At 41.9% G+C, this 26,672-nt stretch overlaps 1 protein-coding gene across 1 annotated transcript in view; it reads right to left on the bottom strand.

Annotated features, from left to right (window-relative positions):
- KALRN (kalirin RhoGEF kinase) overlaps positions 1–26,672 on the bottom strand; it is a 730,922-nt gene that overhangs the window by 509,583 nt on the left and 194,667 nt on the right. Inside the window, exon 2 of the mRNA XM_065413425.1 lies at positions 1,891–1,965. Within this exon, the coding sequence (XP_065269497.1) occupies positions 1,891–1,965 (75 nt within the window). The remainder of the gene's footprint in view (positions 1–1,890; positions 1,966–26,672) is intronic.

Raw genomic sequence — 26,672 nt, 5'->3', positions numbered from 1 at the left:
GAAAAAAAGTGATCCGGGTAACTACAGGCCTGTTAGTTTGACATCTGTAGTATGCAAGGTCTTGGAAAAATTTCTGAAGGAGAAAGTAGTTAAGGACATTGAGGTCAATGGTAATTGGGACAAAATACAACATGGTTTTACAAAAGGTAGATCGTGCCAAACCAACCTGATCTCCTTCTTTGAGAAGGTAACAGATTTTTTAGACAAAGGAAACACAGTGGATCTAATTTACCTTGATTTCAGTAAAGCATTTGATATGGTTCCACATGGTGAATTATTAGTTAAATTGGAAAAGATGGGGATCAATATGAAAATTGAAAGGTGGATAAGGAACTGGTTAAAGGGGAGACTACAACGGGTCATACTGAAAGGTGAACTGTCAGGGTGGAGGGAGGTTACTAGTGGAGTTCCTCAGGGATCAGTTTTGGGACCAATCTTATTTAATCTTTTTATTACTGACCTTGGCTCAAAAAGTGGGAATGTGCTAATAAAGTTTGCGGATGACACAAAGCTGGGAGATATTGCCAATACAGAGAAGGACCGGGATATCATACAGGAAGATCTGGATGACCTTGTAAACTGGAGTAATAGTAATAGGATGAAATTTAATAGTGAAAAGTGCAAGATCATGCATTTAGGGATTAATAACAAGAATTTTTGTTATAAGCAGGGGACCATCACTTGGAAGTAACAGAGGAGAGGAGAAGGACCTCGGAGTATTGGTTGCTCACAGGATGACTATGAGCCACCAATGTGATATGGCCATGAAAAAAGCTAATGCAGTCTTGGGATGCATCAGGCGAGGTATTTCCAGTAGAGATAAGGAGTGTTAGTACTGTTATACAAGGCACTGGTGAGACCTCATCTGGAATACTGTGTGCAGTTCTGATCTCCCATGTTTAAGAATGATGAATTCAAACTGGAACAGGTACAGAGAAGGGCTACTAAGATGATCCAAGGAATGGAAAACCTGTCTTATGAAAGGAGACTCAAAGAGCTTGGCTTGTTTAGCCTAACCAAAAGAAGGCTGAGGGGAGATATGATTGCTCTCTATAAATATATCAGAGGGATAAATACCAGGAAGGGAGATGAACTATTTAAGCTCAGTGCCAATGTGGACACAAGAACAAATGGATATAAACTGGCCATCAGGAAGTTTGGACTTGAAATTAGACAAAGGTTTCTAACCATCAGAGGAGTGAAGTTCTAGAACAGCCTTCCAAGGGGAGCAATGGGGGCAAAAGACATATCTGGCTTCAAGACTAAGCTTGATAAATTTATGGAGGGGATGGTATGATGGGATAGCCTAATTTTGGCAATTAATTGATCTTTGACTATTAGCAGTAAATATGCCCAATGGCCTGTGATGGGATGTTAGATGGGGGCGGGGGGAGGGAGAATCTGAGTTACTACAAAGAATTCTTTCCAGGTGAATCTTGCCCACATGCTCAGGGTTTAGCTGATTGCTATATTTGGGGTCAGGAAGGAATTTTCCTGCAGGGCAGATTGGCAGAGGCCCTGGGGGTTTTTCACCTTCCTCTGCAGCGTGGGGCACGAGCCACTTGCTGGAGGATTCTCTGTACCTTGAAATCTTTAAACCACGATTTGAGGACTTCAATAGCTCAGACATAGGTTAGGGGTTTGATACAGGAGTGGGTGGGTGAGATTCTGTGGCCTGCGTTGTGCAGGAGGTCAGACGAGACGATCATAATGGTCCCTTCTGACCTTAAAGTCTACGACTATGACTATCAGAAATTGGCCCTTAAATGTCCATGCAGTGCTGTCAAGATGTAAAAAGTTGCTGTCTTTGTTACTACTGAGCTCCGCATCTTTTCATTGGCATGATGCTCTGCATCCTCTGAAGAGAAAACAAATGAAGGATGAACCCACCTGACACAAAGGCCACTTTCTCCTTTAGTATTGGAAGGACATCAGCAGCTTTTAATCCATCATTTCGAAAAGACCCTGCAAAACAGAGGAGAATAACAATGCCAAATTAGAAGGGATTGGGCCCTGGATACAGCTATCTACACATTCCACTTCGCTCAAATCAAATAACAGAAAGTGCTTTTCTGTCATTTGTAGGCTATGAGACAGATTGCAATAGTTGAGACACAAACAGCATTAGCTTCACCAGCAATTTATTTATAAGGGGAAAGTCAGAAATAATCCACCCAGACTATCTCACTCTTCAGAGTGCTGTAGGGTCAATAACTTTTCAGTCAGGGAATCAATTTTTTCGCCTCCTTCCTTATATAGACCAGACTGTGGCTAGCCCTTTCCAGGTGCATATGAATGGAAGAGAGTGTGGCCTTCCCCCTATATGCCCCTGAGCAAAGCCCAAGTACAAGAGAAGTGGGCATTGCAGCTCCTGCACTAATCTAGCATCATCCCTGGTGATAGATTCACCAAAGGGATTGGGTTTATGTGGGGCCTGGCTTTTTCCCCTTCAGTTCTAGCCAGTATAGATGGGCTGACCCAAGGGGAGAGTCTGTTGCACCATTTCAAAGGGTAGAGGACCTTGTACGAGTCCTGCAGTTTGCATGAACTTTGATGTGCTGTTTACCTTCCCCTGCAGTTTCAGTGACTTCATCCCCTCAAGGAATTTCACCAATAAATCACTGATTTTTCAGTCCCTTGAAAGCACAAGAAGACATGAGTTTCCTACTCTTTCAAAAGACAAGAGCACATTCCTTATATGCCATAAGCCAATATTAATGTATCGTCCCACTGCAGGCCAGATGCTGCTATTCCATCAGCTGCTGTTGAAAAATGAGCATTTGAAGGACATCTTTGCAGTTGCCATGGACTACAGAGCAACTGTCATTGCATAGTGAACACCCATCCTAAAAAGATAGCTGCAATACAACTTTAAATCCACCACGGTTACATGGACATAAAAGGTTACAGCGTGCACCGAAACACTTTACTTTTACCTTTAGCCTTTCTCAGACAGACGACATCCACCATTCGTCTGAGAGAAAGACAGAGCGTGGGATAAACCTCTCGCTTAGAAGCAGCTCTGTTGATTGGCCTGAAATGAGGCATTTCACTCCAGCCATAACACCTGACTGCCTGGGGTTGTTTAACACTATGTGGTTTATCTTGTCACAGCTGCTGAATGCAGCACCACTAGCAGAGGATTTTTGATTGTCTGCGATTGAATGTGGATGGAAAAAAAGCCCATACATTATGTACACAGCAAAGACATGGGATCTTGATCTCTGCAAGTCTGTGCAATCAGCAAGTGGTGAACTAGCCCTAGCATATACAATAATACAGCAGGCTACCCACATTTTGCAAGGGCGAGGTCCTTACTGCAAATTTGCAGACAGCCAGACAACTGCACCTAATTTGTACATATACTATTATTACCACCATTATTGATTTACTATTAAAGATAAGTGAGTGTACAATTATAAATTTACAGTCTGTATTTGCTTGCGTAATAACCTGCCTTGCATATGTGATCATGTCTCCCTCTAGTGACTGACCCTGTAAGTACAAACGGTTGCCATTTGCATTTGAAGAAGTTCTTTTTTAAGTCAGCTGGTCAAAAGAGGCCAGCCTGTGTTTGTGGTATTAAATGGCTCATATTTGATCCATCCTGATAGCAGTGATGTGTGCATAGCCTAATAAAACAAATGTATGTATTTGGCCAGGGTTCATTATGCTGGTTCTTGTATCTTTCTTGATAAAGGAATAGGCATTGCTTGTCGGCTGAGTTCCCCAGAAGAATATAACAGTAGTTGATTTGATTTGCACTCATCCTGCACTTACAGGGAGAGGGTTTCCATAAGCTGCATCTTAGCCCCTTTCAAGGCTGTATTTGACTCTTGCACTGCACTTTAAGAACCCTGGTTTGTGGAATCCTCTCATGTCCTCACCTTTTTGGTACTCACTTCTGATAGCTTCAAATGCAAATAATTTGCATGTGTTTATGAAAATCGAGATAGAAAGGAGAGAGGTGATTTACTGCAGGTCTTAGATAATAGTAATTTAGCCTCCAACAAAATTTTAGGATGATTTATGCAGTTATTTACCTAACCCTCTTATTCAACCCTCTTATTCAACCAGGGATCTGGGGATCATAGTAGATCACAAGCTAACTATGAGTCAACAGTGTAACACTGTTGCAAAAAAAGCAAACATCATTCTGGGATGTATTAGCAGGAATGTTGTAAGCACGACACAAGAAGTAATTCTTCCGCTCTACTCCATGTTGATTAGGCCTCAACTGAAGTATTGTGTTCAGTTCTGGGCGCCATATTTCAGGAATGATGTGGACAAATTGGAGAGAGTCCAGAGAAGAGCGACAAAAATGATTAAAGTATAGAAAACATGACCTATGAGGGAAAATTGAAAAAATTGGGTTTGTTTAGACTGGAAAAGAAAAGACTGATGGGGCACATGATAACAGTTTTCAAGTACATAAAAGGTTGTTATAAGAGGATGGAGAAAAATTGTTTAGGACAAGAAGCAATGGGCTTAAATTGCAGCAAGGGAGGTTTAGGTTGGACATTAGGAAAAACTTCCTGTCAGGGTGGTTAAGCACTGGAATAAATTGCCTAGGGAGGCTGTGGAATCTCCATCATTGGAGATTTTTAAGAGCAGGTTAGACAAACACCTGTCTGGGATGGTCTAGATAATCTTAGTCCTGTCATGAGGCAGGGGACTGGACTAGATGACCTCTCAACGTCCCTTCCAGTCCTATGATTCTATGATTCTAAAACAAATCAAAACAAATCAGAGCAAGTGATACGTTAGCTGGACATGATCCTTCTTAGGTACAGAAATAGAGAATTGGGCCAAATTTATCCCTGATACAACACCATTGACTTCACTGCGGGAAGAACTGTGCCCAATGTTATCTTGCATATTTTCAGGGAAACAGTGGATCCAATACTGCAGCCTGGCCAGATTCTGCACCACTGAAGTTAACAGGACCTTTGCCACTGATATCAAGGGGTGCTGACTGGGCACTATGTGAGTAAAGGCTGGAAAATTGGGCCATATATATTAAATCAATAGGGTCTTCTCAGCTTGATGCACCAGGAGCAAAGCTCCATGGGTTCCAGAACAACTTTGAGTGACCTCCCACTGGACCAGCACAGCAGCAATACACTTAGTTTCCATGGTGATGGTACCTGCACCTGCCTCAACACTGCACCTGTGGTAGATTCAGACCCTGTTAATGAAGATGTTACAACAGCCTATACTAAGAGAGCATAGGTGCCAAGGAAGGTATGAATGGGCACAACAATAAGGGTTTATAGATGTAGGTGTGTGCATACATTTATAAAACATACTACAGTACTTTTCAGTAGTGGTCAAAAACACCGAAGAGACTGCAAGCCAGTGGGCCAACTCATCAGCCAGGGCATCAAATCAAGCTCCCAACAGTATCAAATTTTCAGCCCCTTTCTTCAGGGATGAGTTTCTCTCTCAAACACCAAAACAGTCCAACATAAATCATACAGGTAAACCAGGTCCTTTCCCTTGGCTCAGGGTCCACTATAGGAGCCCACCCACTCTTTGCAGCTCTCTCTCCCAACAAAGCTGCTTGTTGGCCTTTTATCTAAGAACCCGGGACCATACTTTTAAAGTTAGAGTGCCTAAATACCTTTAAAAACTGGCCCCAGGTGACCTGCAGGCCATCACCTGATCCCTGGCCTCAAACCCATCACCTGGGAGGCAGCTAATTAGTTATAAGTCACAACTCCTTTTAAAGGGCCAGCCCACCCTGTGGCAAAACACTATTGTAAGTTGTATTGTTCTGGACCACTACTGTATTATATTGTAGTCTTTTTCTAATAAGGGTTGTGGGGGAAGGATGCATATGTGTTTAAAGGGAAAGAGGATCAAATAAGATAAAAGGCAGCCCAAAAATCAATAGCAACCCAGCCTGAGAGAGGAACCGGCCCAGCAAATATGTTTTCTTTAGTTTATAATTTATAAACATACCCATTCTTATTATTTTTAGATTAGAACATTTTCATACCAACTACCAGCTGTTTCTAATACATTGGTTTCCGATGTGTTTGTTTCCATTTCCAAATGCTTCATGTGTGCATGACAGTGTATAATTTTTCCTATGGAATCTTGTGTATACAAACCCCAGGTCTGATTAATACATAAAACATGGCACCAATAATACTTTGCATCCAACTACCACACATCTTTACCCTCACTCTGCCTTCTAAGAATGGAACTTGTCATTGGCAAATGATTGGGAGGAAGGACAGAATTGTGGTAAAAGTACAGCTCTGCACTGAAAAAAGACTGTAAAAAGGTACTCCCTAGACCAGCAGATATGCTGACTTTAAGGGCAAAATACAAATTCTCTCTGCTCTTTTCTCTTGTTATTCCTTCAGGGCCAAGACAGATAAAAGTGAGCTCAATTTCAGTCCTTCTGCATCATCAATGGAACTGTTTGCTCATTTCCAGTCACTAGCTCACCAATTATGAAAGGGAATGGGACTACACAACACTACCTCTCTCGCTCTTTTGATCTGTAGATCTCAAAGCACAGTACAAAGAAGGTTAAGTATTGTTGTCCCAGTTTTACACATGGGAAAACTGAGGAACAGCCAATGAAGTGACATGCCTAAGATCACCCACCAGGATGGAGCAGACTCCGATAGATTCCAGGTTTCCTGAGTCTTAGTCTAGCGCCCCAGCCATTGGAGTAGAAGTGTCAGTGAAGCATAATTAGTCCTGCCAAACCCTTTTTTATTAGTGATGGTGTGAGAAGATCAGGTTTACAGGGTTGGCAGTTAGAAAATTTCTTCTTGTAAATTGAGCCCATTTGATATGGAGTCACTGAGAAATGACAAACATGGAACTAATCCCATAATGCTATTTTTACATAGTCACTTTTCACAGCAGAACAACACTTCAAAGCAGTCATTTACGCACCTCAAGTTCTCTGAATGGGAGATCTAGTTTTAAGTGGGGCACAGTAACCCAGACATCATATGGTTGAGGATGGGCGCTTGAGGAATGTTCCCACAAAAGAATAGTCAGTGAAACATAGCAAATTCAAACCAATAAAAGGAAATACTTTTTCCACACAATGCATAAATTAGCCTGTGGAACTCATTGCCACATGATACTGAAGTCAGGAGCTCAGCTGGATTCAAAAAGATTGGACATTTATATGGATAACAAGAATATTCAGAGTTATAGTAGAAAAGATTAATAATATGGACAAGAGCTTTGGAAGGGATATAAACCCTCAAGCTTGGGGTGTAAGCCAAACTCTAATAGTTAGAGCTAGTACAGTAAACTATCCCTGGAGACAGGTTACCCCATAACTGCCTACTTCAGGATTTCTTTCTCTGAAGCACATAGCTTTGGTCACTGTTGGAGACAGGATACTGGATTAGATGGGCCAGTGGTATGATCCAGTCTGGCTGTTCCTAGAAATGATTTAACTCTAATCTGGAAAATGCAGTATTCTCTCAATTTCAAATAAAGATCAGCTGTTAGAAAATCCATGGAAATAGTTTAAAAATAGAATGAGTATGTGTCTGAAAAAAGAGGGCATATTGTCAAAGCACTGCATGGGGTTACAGTGACTTTGTGGGAGTCACTCGTCTAAAACCCCATGCAATGTTTTAGGAAAGTAACCCCACATTTTTTAATAGTTCTCAGAATAGATTTTTACCATTTAAGAAACTTTGGCATTAAATTGGGCCAAACCCACCCCTTGTGTAACTTCACTGAAGTCCATGAATTATGCTGGGATGAATCTGGGTCACATTGACTTTGTTCCTTCTTCTCTTCACTAAGGCCCCTCCTAGAATCTTTTTCTGTTTTTTGAATATTTTTTTCTTCTGGATTTTTGAGTCTATTTTCCTTCATCTGGTCCTAAATCTGTTGATTTTATTATTGCTTGTCTTACAGTAGCACCTGGTTGCACTAAATAATATCAGTGCTAGGCACTGTACAAACACATAGTAAGAAACAGTCCCTGAACAGCTTACAATGGAAACAGACAAGACAGATTAAGGGTGGGAGAAAGGGAGTATTATTTTTCCTATTTTACAGATAGGGAATTGAAACCCAGAGAAATTAAGTAACTGGCCCAAGATCAGACATGAAGTCTGTCTAGAGCTGGGACTAGAACCCCCATCCCGAGTCCTAGTCCAGGGTCTTAACCACAAGACCCTCCCCGTCCTATGTTCTTGTAGAATGCTATAGTTCTTTCTTCGCTAAATGCTTTCCCTTTTCTTTTTCATATTTCCCCCTCTCTCCATTACTTCTTTTTTCCAGTATTTTTGCCCGTATTCATTAATTTTTATTATTTTAATTATTTCTGTTCCTTATTACACCCTGTTCTCTTTCTCTCTTAAGTAGGGTTGCCAACTTTCTAATTGCAGAAAAACGAACACCCTTGCCCCGCCCCTTCCTCAAGCCCCCCGCCCCCGCTTCTCTGAGGCCCTGCCCCTTCTCACTCCATCACCTCTCCCTCTGTCACTCGCTCATTTTCACCAGGCTGGGGCAGGGAGTTGGGATGTGGAGGGGTGTGAGCTGGGGGTGTGGGCTCTGGGGTGTGGCCAGGGATGAGGAGTTTGGGGAGCAGGAGGGGGCTCAGGCTGTGGGGTGGGGCCAAGGGGTTTGGAGTGTGGGAGGGGATGCGGGCTCTGGGATGAGGCCAGAAATGAGGGGTTCAGGGTGTGGGAGGGAGGTCTGGGCTGGGGCAGGGAGTTGGGTGTGGGAGTGGTGAGGGCTCCATCTGGGGGTGCAGGTTCTGGGGTGGGGCTGGGGATGAGGGGTTTGGGGTGCAGGAGGTTGCTCTGGGCTGGGGCCAAGGGGTTCGGAGTGTGGGAGAGGGCTCTTGGATGGGGCATGGGGTTGAGTGTGGGAAGGGATGTGAGGTGTGGACTCCAGGAGGGAGTTTGGATGAGGGAGGGGGCTGAGGCTAGGGGGAGGAGCATGGGAGGGGGTGCGGGCTCCAGGAGGGAGTTTGGGTGCAGGAGGAGGCTCAGGTCTGGGGCGGGGAAGGGGGGTGGCACGCAGGAGGAGTTGCGAGCTCCAGGAGGGAGTTTAAGGATGGGAGGGGGATCAGGGCTGGGGCAAGGGTGTGCGGTGTGGGAGGTGATGAGGAGTGCAGCTCTGGGCGGTGCTTATCTCAAGCGGCTCCCAGGAAGGGGTGACATGTCCCTCCGGCTCTAGGCAGAGGGGTGGCCAGGGGGCTCTGCACGCTGCCCCCACCCGCAGGCACCATCCCTGCAGCTCCCATTGGCCATGGTTTCTGCCCAATGGGAGCTGCAGAGCTGACACTCAGGGCGGGGGCAGTGTGCAGAGCCCCCTTGGCTGTCCCCGAGCCAGAGGGATATGCCGGCTGCCTCCCAGGAGCCACACAGAGCTGGGTAGGGAATCTGCCAGCCCCGCTGCGCCACCAACCAGACTTTTAATGGCCCGGTCAGCGGTGCTGATCGGAGCCGCTAGGGTCCTTTTTTGACATGGTGTTCTGGTCGAAAACCAGACACCTGACAACCCTATCTTGAGCTCTCTTGCACTCTTTGGCCCTTCCTGGTTTCCCATAATGCACTCCATTTCCTCCTTTGGTTCATATAACCCCATCCCCTCCCCTCTTAACCTTCTGTGGCAATTAAGACATTAAAGTTTGTAAAGGGCTTTGAGATCTTTGGATGGAAGGCAAGAGAGCAATGTCATGTACTATTATTATAAATTATATTTATTGTTCAAACCCTGCAGAGTAAAAGCAAATCCTGCCCTAGCAGGGGCAGTGAGGGAGAGCCAAGACCGTGCCTGATGGGGTCTCTGCCACCAGGAATATGCTGGTTTTAGACAGATTTGTTCAGAACCATACAGGGGATTGTGTGGTAGAGCACATATTGCTGAAGAGAAGCAACATGTGCTTCTGACCAGTGTTTGCAGGCACCATCTGGCTGAAACAAGTGGGTGTGAATATGCCCCCTGTCTGTTGACCACACCTCTTGTGAACATATTGCAAAAGAGGAGTGCATTACTCCTTTTCTGCTTATTCAGGAGCAATAGGGTCTCCCCTCCCTTTTCCCCACCTGCGGCCCAGATGGTAAGATTTTGCCCAAACCAAGGTCATTCCTAGGCTATGTAGAATCTCATTTTCCATTCTCATTCTGTTGAGGGAGTTAAGAAAATAAAGAAATTAATCAAATCTAAAGAAAGAAAGGCATGATTAATCTGTAAAAATCATTATTGAGTTCTCAGTATTACTGAAGCTTAATGCCAGGATCTACAAACTTCAGCAAGAGCAGAGATTATTATGCTACTTAATAACCAATGAAGAAAATAAAATAATAACTGTGGAGTTCACAATAATCAGTAACCACTACAGATTATCAGGTTAGAAGGCAGTGGGGTCAGGGCAAAAGGCAGATTGAATTAAGCCAAAGCAACAAGGGTAGAAAAGTAGCTGTCTTCTACCTTCAATTGTTTGCTTTCTCAATCAATAGGATCTAATTTAGTGTTCCTGCCATATGTTGTCTCTTTCCTAAATGAATTTGTGTTCAAGTGAATGGGCTGCTTGAATTCAACACACACTGAACAGGAGATGTGACCAAAGTGAGCAATGTTCATCTGGGGAGCACAAAAAAACCCCAAAATCGACATTACAGGTGTTTTCCATGGAACTGTAGTTTGCCTGGACTGTACTGCTTACACTTCACAGAACAGGGGCTAGAATTTGCTCTCAGTTGCACTAATGCAAATGCAAATAACTCCTTTGTCATCAATGGACTTGCACTGCTGTAACGCCAATGTAACTGAGGACCCAATTCAGCAAAGCATTTAAGCATGTGCTTAAATCCCATTGACCTCAAAGTGCACAAGTGCTTTGTTGTATAGAATGTACTTTAGTATGTGTTTGAAGTTAAACATATGCCTCAGTGCTGCATGGAATTGGGACCTGACAGTTGACTCTAGCTCTCAGTATGTTATGAATTTGAACTGTAACACTTCCCTTAGTACTATACTGAGTAAATCTTTGTATGCTATTAGGTATAGTATACACATACACACACAATATAGTTTAAACTGTGTCCTAGTGAACTAGAGTTCAGTCACAAGAACCATGGAAACCAAACAGACAGTATGCACAGTAGACTAATACCACTGGTCCATATGCCAAACAATTTATCCCAGCCAAGACAAAGATTATATTCATTTTACACTTGAATTTATTCTAAAATGAAAAGATGAATGTCCTTTTATATGTATTACTTAGACCCAATCCAAAACTAATATTTTTTTTATGTTTCCCCATTCTATCCTTCCTTCTATTAATTATACAACATGATTGCTTGCTGCAACATCCCCTCAGTCGGAGCTATTTGATAACAATACTCAGCCTTTCAAAGCTCTGCCAATACTTGTCAGAGATCCAGCAGCTCTTGCCCATTCTGTAGTGGAAAGTCTGTCTCTCAAATTTCCTGTCACTTAGAGCCTCACACAGGGGCAGCCACTGTGAGCTAAAACCCTCCCCCATTGCCTTGTCTGTGACATTAAGACCTGGCAGGTTTTGTTGAGGGTTTTTTGTTTTTTGGAGGGGGGGTGCTTTTTTTTGCTAATTGCTAAGATTGTTATTCCCTCCACGAGGTACTTGGCAGCACCAGGCCTCGCAACACAGCCTCTGAATATACAAACATCTAAACTGTGGCCCCACAGCTTGAGAGCAGGCCAAATAATAGGCAAGGCTTTGATAAAGATACACCCACTTGTATCAAACATGCAAATTCATCAGCTTCAGGGCACATGTGGCCTCTTACAAACTGCATTCAGCATCTGAAGTCAAAAACATGACACTTTGTGTATCACACCTCAGCCAACAGCCAGACTTTGTCTTTTCATACAAGGGCACAAAACTACTCAAAGCACTAGAAGAACACTGAATTAATGTACAATCTGTGGTGAATGCTGTGCTTTATGTCCATCAGCAGGGGATTATTTTTATTTTATTTTAAACAAACACTAACAATACTATGAGGATGTAACTAATGCAAGTCAAACCTTAGTGACATTCCTTTTTTATTTTCATCTGGGTCTTGGGATCAGTCTAAGTAGTTTCATTTCTTGTCCTCATAAAAGTAACAATTCTTGGTACTCCTATAATGCCTTCAGCCATCATAGCCCTGGGGCTACAACACGTGCCTCAGAATCAGAAGACATGTTCTATTCCTGGCTCTGCTGCTATATTGCTCTGTGACCTTAAACAAGCTGTTTTAACCTCTTTTTGTTTTAGTTTCCCAACTATAAAAGGGAAATAATGGTTACCCACCTTTGTAAAATACTTTGAGATCTGTAAATGAAAAGTTTTACAAAAGTGTTGAACGTTGTTATTATCTGAAGATCTCAAAGTGCCTTACAAACATTAATTAATTTAGCCTCACAAAGCCCCTCTGAGGTAGGAGATCAGAATATTTCCCTTTTACAGATGGGAAACTGAGACACAGAAAGTTAAGAGACTTTCTCAAGGTCACTTCGGAAGTTTGTGGGATCACCTGATGCCAAGTCTTGTACTTTTAGGGCTCAAAACTGAAAGTTGCTGAACACTTGACTGCAAAGGGAACTGAGAATAATCAACACCTTGCAGGGCTGAGCCTTTAGCCAGAAACCCATCCTTTTCCTCTTATACATTTTTGTACTCTACAGCAGAGGCAGTCAATAGGCAGACCACGGGCCAAATCCAGACTGCTAGACACTTTTGAATGACTGCAAAATCTTGTATTTACTTATTACCATCATTATTGTTATTGCAGTGTGAAAAATGTTTCTCTAGTTTCTGGACCTTGACTATACCTTGACCAAGAAATTTGAACCTTGACAAAAAATAAATTGACTACTCCTGCTCTACAATAACTGTCAAAAAGACTGGTGCCTGTAACATTGTTAGTACAGGGCTAGGGACCATTTCTACTCTAGAATACTGTCAGTTGTTTTAAGTAAGGGCATTTTCTCTGACCAAATCAAATGTGTTTGAACATTTCCTTTTCATTTCACTCTCCTTTCAGTTACAACTCAATCCCTTATGGAAACATTCTATAGAATTTAATAAATCTGCCTATGGGTTTCTAGAAGAAGGATGTAATTCACTATTAAACTCTACTACAGCTTGGTATATAAGGATCTCATTCTGCATTAAATTCTATAGGTTAGAAAAATTTCTATAAACTACATTGATTTCATTCTTGGTATATTCTATACGCTTTTTCCATAAGTGTTGTTGCAGGACATCAGCCTGCACTTGTAATTCATCAAGTGACATCATTAGGTCACCCACCTGTCTAACAGAAAACCAGATTCTCAAATTCTAGAGGTCTCCAGTCCCCAGTAACTTCTCTAGGGTGAAAAAATAAAATGTCTAATTATGTACAACATTCAGGAGGTGTTTTACTGAAACCCTGGCCTTACAAAAGAACCATATGCCAGTGCCTAAAGTGGGCTTTCCAAACATCTGCTTCCCAAGGGGATTTAATGCCAGACAGTAAGAAAGCAACTTTAATTAGAGGCCAATTCAGATCCTAGTCTCAGCGCCTGTAACTTTCCTAAGAGCCTTAACAAAATCCCAAACAATCAGAACAACTGCATTTCCCCCAAAATTAAAAACAATCTGTTAATTTCTTCTTTTAAGATAGAATCCCTTTTTCATTATTCTTTCCTTAATAGGATAGCTCAGTGGTTTGAGCATTGGCCTGTGCTAAACCCAGGGTTGTGAGTTCAGTCCTTGAGGGGGCCACTTAGGGATCTAGGGCAAAATCAGTACTTGGTCCTGCTAGTAAAGGCAGGGGGCTGGACTCAATGACCTTTTGGGGTCCCTTCCAGCTCTATAAGATAAGTATATCTCCGTATATTATATTATAAACTGTGCCAGATAAAAGAGCTGGCACAAGGGAGAATTAGGAACCAAATTGTGACTCAGGTCACAAGTCCACTGTCTCTTACTCAAGGGCCATAATTGCCCACATAAGTAGAGGTAGCAGATTGGACCCCAGAGTCGTACTAGGTTTCATTATCATTGTTTCAATTATTCAATGGCCCACTCCTCCAGAAATCAATCCCAAATAATCATAACCCACTTTACCAGATTTTATATAATCCAGTCATCACTCACTCCAGATCTCTCAGACCTCTCTAGTGAAACATTGGACCACAAAGTAGCATTCATTCTTCTCATAAGAGCTGCAGTGAAGTGTAAAGGTGATCAGTTTAACTTCTCGGATAGCATCAAATATCTAAACAAATCAGGAACTTACACTTTACATATATCAGCAGGGGGGAAAGGGTAAAAAAACTCACAAAACTAAATAATTTATGTGTCTCCTACTTATTCTGACATTTTTGACATTAAACATTAATAAAAATCATTTTATGGATGGCTGAGTCATGCCTGTCAGTGCAAAATCCGCCGCCTCTCCATCTGCCTCTTTCACCTTCATCTAGCTCCTAGTACAGAGAGTAGCCACTCGTAACTCTGACTGCTCCACAGGTCTGATCCTGAAAGATGCTGGGTGCCCATGGATGTGAAAGAGCAAAGCCAATATCTCAAGGTATTTGAGTACAGAATTAGAAATACATTCTTAGATGGCATTTGTAGCTCTACCCACTGAGTCCTAACCCTGCTGCTGTTAAATTCACAAACCTGCTGTTTTGTTAATTAGTTAAGTTGAGATGCTGTGAATCATTTTGGAAAGCAAATTACCTCCTTGATTTCTAAAGACTTCCTAGGCACACTTTTTTTTAAGCTTAGCATTTTTTCTTCCACACCATATATGTATAGCAATTAATTACTGCCTGTCTGTGTTTAATTTAACGTTAGCCTACTCGTCTTTTCAATTACCGTCTAAAGCCAATGTAGCCCTTATTATCCAAATCTTTCAAATGGACCGATTTAGATGTTTATAGCCCTAGGATATATTGCTCTAGGAACCCTGAGGTTCTTGTGGCAAGAACATTAAATGCATTTGTAACGTTGAAAAGACATGGGTCACCAGTGAATTGAAAAAGCAGCTTCCCTTATACATGTCTTTTGGTGAAAACAGGATGAAAAAAAGTCTATGATAAAAACGAACATCACCAACTGTTCAGATCCCTTCCTGGACAAGTCACCACTTAACTTTACTGAGATGGTACAACATGAGGTATAGTTATATAAACGTACCAGGCAGCCTTATTGCTGCCTGAGCCAGAAGGATATGCATTTAATCTCATCTCACATATCCTATTACACTGTAAAACCGAATGCCACAGTTACCAGAAACATGCTCTTCATCCCAAACATGCTTTACTTTAGAGAAGGGAGAAAAATATATCTAACGAGATTAATCCAGCTACCGCCTAAACTCAGCAAATTAGCTTCCCTTAGCTAAAGGGAGCTCAGAGCTGAACAAAGAACTGGCTACAGGTTAATGAAATCTGACTGATCTCTGGAGGGTGCAAGCTGTTACCATATAGATCCCTGACAGCTGGAGTCAAATGACCATCTAACTTGTCTATAAACCACAGGCCACTAATTTGGAGCCCCTCCTTCTAGGCTAGTATTCTAATCACATTGCTAGGTTGCAAAGGCAGAGGGCACGGAGCTGACGCTGTTTTCTGCAATGGGTCTGAGAAAAGTGCTCCATATTTGGTATATTTTTCATTTTTTTCTCCAGGCTATTTTATAAAAGCCTTTTCCAGACACGTCCTCCCCACATATAAAGGGATTTTGCTGGTTGCTATTCCTTTTATTCAGGTTTTATTGAACACCATGCTCTGCAAAAATTAGCAAAGCGAGACCAGGAGAAACATCACATTCTTTTTTAAAAAGTAGTCTTGTTATTAATCCACAAGGTAGGGTTAAAAAATCTCCCATAATAAAATGAAATTAAGGTTGTGGTCATAACTCAGACCTATTTTAGCCCAGAATCTTAAACACAGGGACCTGATCCAAATCCAACTGAAGTAAGTAGAAAGATTTCCATTGACTTCAATGGGGTTCAGGCCATTGGCAAAAAAGGGCATACACAATTCTCCTCTGCCAGTTTTGCTACCATGGGTGAGATTTCACTCCTCTATTTGTAATTTTTTTTCACTGCCACTTATGATTTTTCCCATTGCAAATGTATTTTTAATTGAAACTACATACGCTATCCCAAGTTATCTTGTGTTTTTCCCTCCCACCCCCCGGAACACAATTTTATATTACTGTTCCCACTCTTCTGCTAACAAAATAATTTTATTTGGTTGGGTCTGTGGATGTTTTTATTTTATGGCTCAACAACACGAAGGTTTCCATTTCCTTTTCCAGCAAACTCCAGTGTTGCTGCAGAAATGATTTGCCCGTTATGTCAATTGGTCAATAACACTTAGGAGTTGCCATGCTAATTCGCTTTGAAGTAAAGACTTAAATTACAGTCTGGAGTCAATACAATGTTAGGTTTAATTAGAAACAATAACATTAAATGGAAGAGGTAAAAAGAGAAACTTACTAATATTTTCTTACTTGCTTCTAAAGGGAAGGAAAAATTAATTTCCAGCCCAGGTAGACATACATGCACTAGCTCTGATCAAGCTAGCACACTAAAAATAGAAGTGTAGCTGCTGCAGCGTGGGCAGCAGCACAAACTAGGCACCCGAGTACTTACACCACAGCCACACTTCTATTTTTAGAGCAGTAACTCCATCAGAGCTAGCACATGTACAGCTACCCAAGCTGGAAATTACACCTTTGGTAATTTAGACATAGTAGCAAGCGCTCACACTCTATAGACTGCTGGTTTGGGCACTAGCTGGGATTTGGAAGACCTAGGTTCAAATTCCTGCTGTCCCTGATTGAGAGTTATTTGGGATGAGTTTTTTCAGATCTCTCTGAATCAGGCAGAGAAGGGGCTTGAATATGTCTCCCCCACAGAAACCCTGGTGTCATACACACCTCTCTGCCTGAATTGACGAGCTCAGGTTTTGTTCTGAAAATGGGCACTTTGGCACAATTCTGGTTTTGAAAAAACATGAAACATTTTGGAACGAAAAACAAATTTCAAAACTTCAAAAGTTGCTGCAAAACACAACTGTTATCTTCCAGCCATCTCTGTCCATTGTGCAAGGTGCTGTACAGAGTAGGAGACAGTCCTTGCCCTAAAGCACTTACAATAGACAATTTGGGGGAGGGAAGACAGACAGGGTTAAGTGATTTTGTCCAAGTTCACACAGCCAGTTGGTCAAAGAACCTAGGTCTTCTAATGCCCGGACCAGTGCCCTATTATCTGCTTCACACTTGCCTCCCTAGCTTTAGTTTATTAAGGACTTTCAATGACAAAGGTGGTAGGGGTATAAGGAGTCTTTCCCGTCACCATTCTTGGCCACCCACACCCTACGCATAGTCGCAGTCCTAGTCCCTGAGAGTGCTCCCTCCTACTGCCTCTGGGGGTGCAAGCCATCCCAACGAGAGCAGGGAAGTGGTGAGAACATGTCCCCTCCCCTCCTACACCAGCAGATAGAGTTGGCCAGCAGCAGAGAGGGCAACCAGCTCAATCACACAAAGAAATCATGCAGCTTGTATACTTCCTCTGCATGCTGAGAAGCTCTGGGAAGGATTTTCCCCTCCCAAAGCTCCCCCTTGAGACAGTGCAGCTCTGCCTCACTCCTTACTCAGAGCTTTGGTTTACTGCCCCTTCCAATATAGTTGTCATCTCCCAGGTCAGAATAATTCCATTTTTTAACACTCTATCCCCTGCCCAACATGGCCAAAGAGGACTCCAAATCTTACCAGTGTTGACTGTCCAAGAGGAGTTAATGTTAAGTGAAGTAAGTCTCAGTGACACCCTCTTTCCCCATCTCTCTAGCTCCACCAGAGCCAGAGCTGAGGACTCTGCATTCTGGGTCCACAATGCCCCCAGTCCCAGGGAGCAGAGAGTGTTTAGGGTGACCAGATGAGAGGAAGAAAATATCGGGACACATGGGGGAGGAAAAAAAAGCCGAGTGCTGGAAAAAAAAAAGCCGAGTGCTGTCGGCAGAGCGAAATATCGGGACAAAGATTGGTCGGGCAGCGGGACAAACACCTAAATATCGGGATGTCTGGTCACCCTTTAGGTGCAGGAATCAAACACTGATTAGAATAGTAATCATGGCATGTTTATATAGCATGTTACATCCAAGAATCCCAAAATAGTCTACATACTGTATATAGGAATCATTCCCACCCACCCATGAAATGCAGCCACTTCTGAGGCAGGAAGCATCAGCCATTTTACAGTAAACAGCAACAGTATAAAAATAAATTATTCAACTGAAAATGCAGAGGGGAATTTTAGGCAGAAAGATTGTAATTACCTGTGTTAGAACTGTAGCCAGGACTTCAGGCCAAAACTTTTAATCTTAGGAAAAGTGCTGTGGAATCTATAATGAACAGAAGAGTCCAGAATCTCAGGTTTACATCTCACCCAAAAGACATCACCTCAAGCATCTGCATAATCCCCACTAGAGCCATGCTGTGGCATTGGTTTGGAACTGATTTGGCTGGAAGAGTACTCCCTACTGAGTCACCAATGGCACTTCCTGTATCACCTGTATTTTCCTTGGCCATGTCTCTGACAAAACTTGCTTAGTTCGTGTGATCTGATGAGATCGCCATCCATGAAAACATATCTACACAATTTGATCTCTCCACCAATTTCCACAGGACAAAGACATATCAAATGCTACAATATTAGTTTACATTAAGACACCTATTCCCTGCACAGTATAAGACAGTGGTTCTCAAACTTTTTTTTTCCACGGACCACTTGAAAATTGCTGAGGGTCTCGGTGGACCACTTAATGATCTTTCCAAATGTTGTTTATACCATTAGCTAACTATTTTAAAGTGCTTTGGATAAAAGCGCTATATATAAAAAAATAATAATTAACTTTTTTTGTTCTACAAATAAAAGCACACAACTCATATTTTCATATCAGTAGTTTTACCTTTCTAATGCGATGGATGTGCCCTCTCTCCCCCATCACAGCAGCCCCGAGCTGGCGCTGGGAAGGAGTGGGGTCTCTCCCCCACCACAGCAGCCACAGAGCTGAGGCTGGGAAGGAGGGCCATCTCTCCCCAGCAGCCGCAGCCATGGAGCTGGGGAAAGTCACCTCTTTCTCTGGTCGCTGCAGCCCTGCACATCCCAAATCCCCCCACCCCCTCTTCTTACCCCACTGTCTCCTCCTACCTACCCTCTATTCCCCCCAAGGCTACCACCTCACCTTACATGTATGTCTTCTCCAGGGTCCAGGCACCTAATTAGAGGAGCCACGCCTGCGCGGCTCCACTAATTAGGTGGGTGGCCCTTCATTCTCTCGTGTGCAGCCACCCAGACACACACCTTAGAGGGAACTATCTGCGAACCATCGGAATGGAGCTCGTGGACCACTGGTGGTCCACAGACCACAGTTTGAGAACCTCTGGTGTAAGAGATATGTAATGCTGACTACTAATGAAAACCACAAGATAGAGCAATCATGACATGAATGTGAATAAATAATGCGTATTAAAAATATTATGGAAGGAAATTTACATTGTCATTGTTTCATACATACGAGGGAAGAGGCTAGATAAGTAGTCCCACAGTATCCAACGTTCTAAGTAGCGTACGGTGAAATGGACAAGCAACCATTCCATCCACAGAAAATGCTTCAAATTGATATGCAAAGAAGGACAAAGAGACAGTCTCTTCACCCCACTGAAGAACTACAGTACTAAGCACACTGCCTGCTCTCAGACTGACAATTACAAATATGTCATCCCGAGCAGTAACTCCATATGTCAGTCTATGCATTTCTAACCCACCCATTACCATCGTCCCCAAGCATCACCACAGAACCACGCACAAAGCTCCTAGATTATGGGAATAAATATTGATGAGAAGCAAATTGGTGAATCAAATGAGCCCAGAAATCGCCCAAATAATACCACGGGAAGGAAATAATTTTTTTTCACATAGACTTTAAACTCCTCCCTTAAGAATAAGTTTCTAAGCGCCCAATGATATCTAATACATTTAAATGAGTCCTTGTTTTTGTCAAAATATTCAGAGAGCTGTATTTTGATACTGTTAGAAGAATCCATTCTCTTGAGTTTAGCATAAAGGTATTATTTATATACTTTTTCAATTAAACTTTCCATAAACTATACGAGTTAGTGGCTTTGAAAATCTGAGCTCCAGTTTCCAGCAGTCAGGTGTCCACATCATAAAAAACGCACTAGTATACCCAGTAGTAACTGGCAACACTGGATGATTATTTGCACAGAAACCAAATGGGCAATAACAACTGAACTACTTTTTCATCCCTAAATTTCTGAAAATATGGTTCTGATTTTCTAGCAATGGTGCAGCTGCAAATGTGCTAGTAAGACAGGGTGCACTGTCTCACAGAAATAGGCTCCAAAAAGAGTGTCCACACTGCATCTTCCACCATTGCTAACTCTGTGCACCCTGCACCAGTTGTGGAAAACAGGTACCAAATGTACTAATGTAGACAAGGCCCTAATGGCAGTCAGTCCCTCTGGTCAGGGCTTAATTTGTGCCAGGGCTTGGCCTCAGCACCTCTAGACATGGCAGTTCAGAGCCCCAGCACCTCTGGGCTTGTGCTTCATTTATGAAAGTAAAAAAAAAATTGCTTGAACCCTGGCACCTAATTGCGTGAGCCTCGGCACCTCTTTCATTACAAATTAAGCCCTGCCTTTGGTGTAGGTTGTTTGAGGAACAACATGTTGTAAGTTTATGCTACCACTGTCACTGCTGTTCCCTGATTAAACAGAAGGCTTCTGTCATCAATGTTTTCAATCCAGCACTTTTCACAAACCCTGCTATTCAATTATAATGATTGTTTTGTTAAGTGCGGTTCTACTCTGAAAAGTGACTCCATAAAAACGGGATTGTGGAGTTCCATGTTTATTGCATCTCAATGACTTCCAGATCAAATGTGCTCAGTTTACAAGTAAAAGGCCTCTGGTTTGTTTTTTTAACTGCCAGGCCTATAAACCCACACTAGGATATGAGAGTTAAGTTGTCATCTTTCTGGCTTGTACAAGGCCAGCATGAGCCTGAACAGAATTTCTCTCTATCTCCCAGAGTTGCACTGGCTCTCCAGGTCAAACAGGAATGAAAAGGAATAAAAATTAAGGCTAATATTTTTAAAGCTAGTTCCCTAAAACCATAATTTGGGCACCTAGATAAGGGACCTGATTTTCAGATGCTGCTCCCATTAACTTCCCTGAAATGACATGGCCTTTGTACCTCTTAAAATCTGACTGCTTATTTCAGTGCCTAAATGTGGATTTAAAGGGCCTAATTTTAGGCTCCCATGTGTGGCAACTGCAAATTATTCCATTAGACATATGGTCAAATTGATTAGACAGGAATATACATAGACATATACATGCATACAATTTAAGCCTTCATTTGCCTCTCAGTTTGGAAAATCCCAATTTTCTAAGAGTTAACACACATACATTATTATTTTGTATATTCTAGAAATGCCTACAGGCCCATATAAGGTATTAGGGTCCCATTGTTATAGACACTATATAAACATGTAGCAAAAAGATGTTCCTTGTTTTAAATAAGTTATAATCTTTCGGGGCTAAATCCTGGTGTAAATTGGTCCATGTTGATGGACAGCAGCTGAGAAAATTGCCCTAAAGTTAATGACTGACAAGATGCAACAGACAAACACACACATGATTTGGGATGGAAGAGACGGGGGATGAGATAATAGTATGAGTAAATCATCATGTAGACAATCTGTGCATACAAAGTCACAACTGCCTAGCCATTACCTACTTGTTCTGTAGGCCAGTGTTTCCCAACCTTTTTGATACCAGGGAGTGGCTTGCTGCCTTCCTAAACTGTGTCAGGGAGATCTCAGGGACCAGCGCGGTCCACGGATCAGTCCTTGAGAAACACTGCTGTAGGCAATGCCATCATGGCTGCAACGGGTCTTATAGAAGGATTTGAAGCAGCATTATGTACTGGTTATTTAGATATTTAAGGGAGTTTGTGCCATGTATAAGGGCAGCATAGGAGACATTGGGAGCGTGGACTATTAGACAGTGAAGGTTGGGAATATTGAAGGTATTTAAGGATGCAATAAGTCAACAGAACTGGAATTATCTATTAAAAGGTTATCAGATTTTGCATGCCAAGCAGTTCTTCCAGGCTGGTTTTATAAACAAAAGTTTCTGCCTGCATCTTACAGGCACAAGCAGCCCTGTCAAGCCGAGAACAGTGAGCCTCAAATCATTTTTCCCCCACTCAGGGGAAATGAGGGTGTGTAATTAAATGAGAATGTCATAATTTCTAGTTAAGTGTAACATTGTTGGTTTGGAAAGCACACTTCTGGCTTCCATCGTTAAGGAAAGTTGTTAACAATTTAACATCAGGCAAATTACAGCAGTTATGGTGGTGAAAAATGTACTGCAGTTCTCCGGTGCTGCTCATGTGTTCAGGTGTAAAGCCGTAGGAAGTGCCCCAACAACTCAGCTTACACAGCTTACAACAAACACATTCACTGACTAGAAGCTCCTTTTAAATCATCCACAATCACAGAGCTCTTAAATGTGAGACAACTGTCTATAATCTTCTCTGGATAATTTACTCCAGTCAAGGTAGCACCAGTGACGATGGGATCTCAATGGGGATTTCATAAGCTTGAAGTCAGGAAAGACAATATCACCACTCAATCAAATCAAGCAGTGCTGCTGGCTTGTCTTCATGTACTTTTCCTAGAAACACTATAGAACAGTACTAAACAGCAAGGAGGATGTAAAGATTTCTGGATCACTTTGTATTACAGCTGATATTTTATATGCTCATAGTCCTTTTCTGTGCTATTTGCACAGTTCTAAAGTGAGAATGGGTCATGCAAATGGCTCCCAACCATTAACTCAGTATTTATATTAACACAGATTTCATATTCTACATTGTATTCATCAGCAAAGAAGAAACCTCTCTCTGACCCAATCCTGTCCGTTGCTGAGCACCTCCTGTAAAGTGTCGGATGCCTTAAAGTTGCATCAAAGTCAACAAACTGCAGGTGGCCCATAGTTTAGGGACTGCCATCAATATAGCCTAACTGTGCTTAGGGGTCCTGATGCAGGCATTTCTGGTGCTCTGGAAGCTGATGCTTTGACATCTTTTTATGTGGGTACCAGCAAGAGGAAGGGTAATGGTTATGGTGCTAACCTGGAACTCAGGAGACCCAGTTTCAATTCCCTACTCTGCCAAATATTTCCTTTGTGACCCTGGGCAAGTCATTTCACCTCTTTGTGCCACAGTTTCCCATCTGTAAAATGGGGAAAATAGTGCATCCCTACTTCACAGGGAGATTGTGAGGATAAATACATTAAAGACTATGAGGTGCTCAGATATTATTGTAGAGAGGGCCATATAAGTAACTAAGGTAGTGTCCAGAAGACCTGGCTCATGAAATACAAATAGTATTCTGTACCTTTACATACTAAAATGAATGAAGTCAATTTCTGTTTCCAGAGGTAGAAATTCTGGTGGGGTTGGCAATAAACACTGACAATTTTTCTGTAGTCACAATAGGGCCTTGTAGAGAACGAATTCAATGTAACAGACATGTGTGGAAGCAGCACTCTCTGTTTTAGGTCTGGGTAAGAAGACTTATGAAAATCAATCACATGTTTTTTTTCTAAAACTGACCTCAATAAATATATTTGTTCAAGAGAAAATAAAAACAAGTAGAAAGAGAAGACATATAAAGTTCCTCTTAAAGGAAAATATGTCCATTCCTAGCAGACTAGAGAAATTATTTAAGATCCTCTCATCTAGCAATGCTGCCAAGATCCGTAAACTCTTGAACCATCAGTCTATTGAACTTGAACTTCCCGGGGTACTATCTAATCTACACACTGCATGCAAATTCTCAGAACATTTCCTATATTTTGTATTTACAGAATGCTTTTCGGAGCTGCTCTTCTGCCCTTTTCATGTATTGTCTGCCCTTTTTTGACCCTGTGATGCCCTTCACTCCCACACTACCACACATCAGCCAAGTGTTTTGTTTGACTTGTCAAATCAGAGTTGAGGAATATCAATTTCAGAAAACCCACTTGTTTGAGTCATCCTTGAGCTTTCAGCAGGAACATCGTTTGCTAACTGCTCTGCAAACATTCCTTCTTTAATTCCACAGGGAACAGTGTGCTTTGTGCTCTCCTGGCCTGAAGAAAAGGATGCTTTGAGGAGTCAGAAAATAGCTCCCTTCAAATACAGAGAGGAGCATGATCCTCTTTTTGGGGAGGAAGGGGGTCCACTGACTTATTAGTATTAGTGTAGTGCATCAAGGCCATGTCTATTTGTCCCCATGAACCCAGATGGTGAATCAAGGCCATGAGCAAGATTGGAGTTCTGTTGGGGTAGGTATTGTACAAATACACAGTGAAAGACAGTTCCTGTCCCACAGAGTATATGATCTTTATAAGGATAAAAGAAGCAGAAGCACAGAGAGAAGTGAAGCAACTTCTCCAAGGTAACACAGCAGGTTAGTGTAAGAGCCAGGCCTAGAACCAGGTCTGCTGACCCCCAGGTCAGTGCCCTATCCAGTAGACCACACTGCCTCCTCAACAAAAGGGGAACTGAACCAGTCATTTGCTCATCCTTCACATTCAGGCTATTTACTCGCATTTTTACTGAACACTTTAAAAATACCTCTGTCTCTAGATCTATTTACACATAGTCAAATAGTTTGAAGCAGACATTACACAAGTTCCAAACCACACAATATTAATCACTGACCTTCTGAAAGTGAGAAATAATACCCAGCTACCTTCATTGGTAAAGAGCACTAGCAGTGACATTACAAGCAGAATGGGTTTTACAATGGTTCTCTCTTTCTCCCCAAGCATCTACTCACTCCTGACAGAAATCTCACAAAATTTCAAAGTGAAGATGGCTCTAAAAGTTGGCAGATTAGAAAATAAAACATGATACCATATACTAAATCATCTTGTGATTGGAACATGTAATTTCTCTGTCTATAAATTGGAGAACTGCTAAAGCTGTTGCAAAAACTCTGAGATGGGGGAGCAAACACAAGTCTTTTGTAAATTGTGTTTTCTTTCTTTAGAAGGGGCTGGATGGCTTGGTTGACAAAACCCCTCACCTTTAATTTCTATGGCATAAGCCCAAATACACCTTGAATCCTAAATGAAATGAGTTTGGTGGCACTGTTCTTGGTAGAAAAAGCTACATACATTGAAATCTGGTACAATTGCACAGTTGTCAGTCTCTGCTCAGATGAGGCCTAGAGCTGAACTGGTACCAAAATTGAATTACTCTCACTTTTAAAATGCTGATCCCACAAGGCCATGATTGAGGTGTTAAGTACGGCAATGAGAGGAAGCTGGCAGCCAACAGTGTTTGAACTATAGCTAGAAAACAAAGAAAGCTTCAGTTCCCACTTCTGCCAATCTTTCAGAATCAAAGGTTCACAACATAAGAGAAAAACATATTTCTACAGAGAGGAGTCATTTTTTTCATTATGGTTTCCCCATCTGGAAATACTATCTTTGATGGGCTTCCATGTTTGCAAGTTAGCACGGGTAACCAATACTAAGTCCTTGGTGATCTAGGAGAAGTTCCCCTTTCAATATAAGATGACAACAGGTAACAGACAGAGAAACAGCATCTTGAGATACCAATGGCCAGATGAACTCCATCTTCCATTTCTTTTTGCTGTAGGGGAAACTAGGCCTCACAGAGGGCTTGTTCTATCAGCCAGCCAAATGTGTTCCTCCAGACTCGACAATCAGCCAAGATTTCAGGAGTATCTCCACCACAACGGGTCTTGGCCGCATGCACTTCTGGCACGGATGACTAAATTCCAAGCCCTGTTTTAAGCCAAGACCTAGATTTTATTGTGAGAGGGCTTATGTTTAAAGCTGGTCATTAAGTCATAAAGAGACATTCTTTTCTGTGAACTGTCCAATCTGGAGAAATATCAATTTGCAGGAGGCTCCTCTAACAGAATTTCAAGTCATTGGTAAGATGGTGCTTATCATTTATTCAGACCGCATAAATTTTTATCCCAAGCTGTAGACACACAAGATTGTTTGAAAACAGAATAATCTAATCATTCTAAATTCTTCCATTAATCAAACACCTATTTTTACTGGAACATATTAGAGTTTCCAGACAAAAGAAATTTGCACATTAACTTAGAACTCCCAAACCTTTCTGGCTGTAGTTAAAGGTTTAATAGGAGAAGACAATGAACGAATCAATGTAAATGAGGACAATGAATCAAGAAAGTGTAAATGAGAAAAGAAACACGTGTCTGCTTTTTAATGAAAATGTTACTATAGTAAATCAAAAGATTAAAAGTCACAAGAAGCAATTTAAAACTTGGTCCCAGTTCAAAAGAATTATATTTTTATACCGTATTTATTCATCCTATCCTCTAAAAAGTTAATAATCTGTTGCCCATAAAACTGCAGGATGGTAATTGAAAACAGGGCCTGGTCCCATGACAGGAAATAAACTCTTATCAATGGCTTTTGCAGATCTCAGCCAAACACTTGGGAAACTGGTAGCCCTGAAAACTAATATACAAGATCGTGATCTTAGGGAAGGATATGGTGAATATGCTTATCTCTAACGCTTCCATACTGAATAGTTCTTACAATAAGG

Source organism: Emys orbicularis, chromosome 11 (genome assembly GCF_028017835.1).
Source record: "Emys orbicularis isolate rEmyOrb1 chromosome 11, rEmyOrb1.hap1, whole genome shotgun sequence".
In the NCBI taxonomy this organism is placed as follows: Eukaryota; Metazoa; Chordata; order Testudines; family Emydidae; genus Emys; species Emys orbicularis.
Note: the sequence above shows the minus strand (reverse complement) of the source record. Positions and strands in the feature narration are given on the sequence as shown.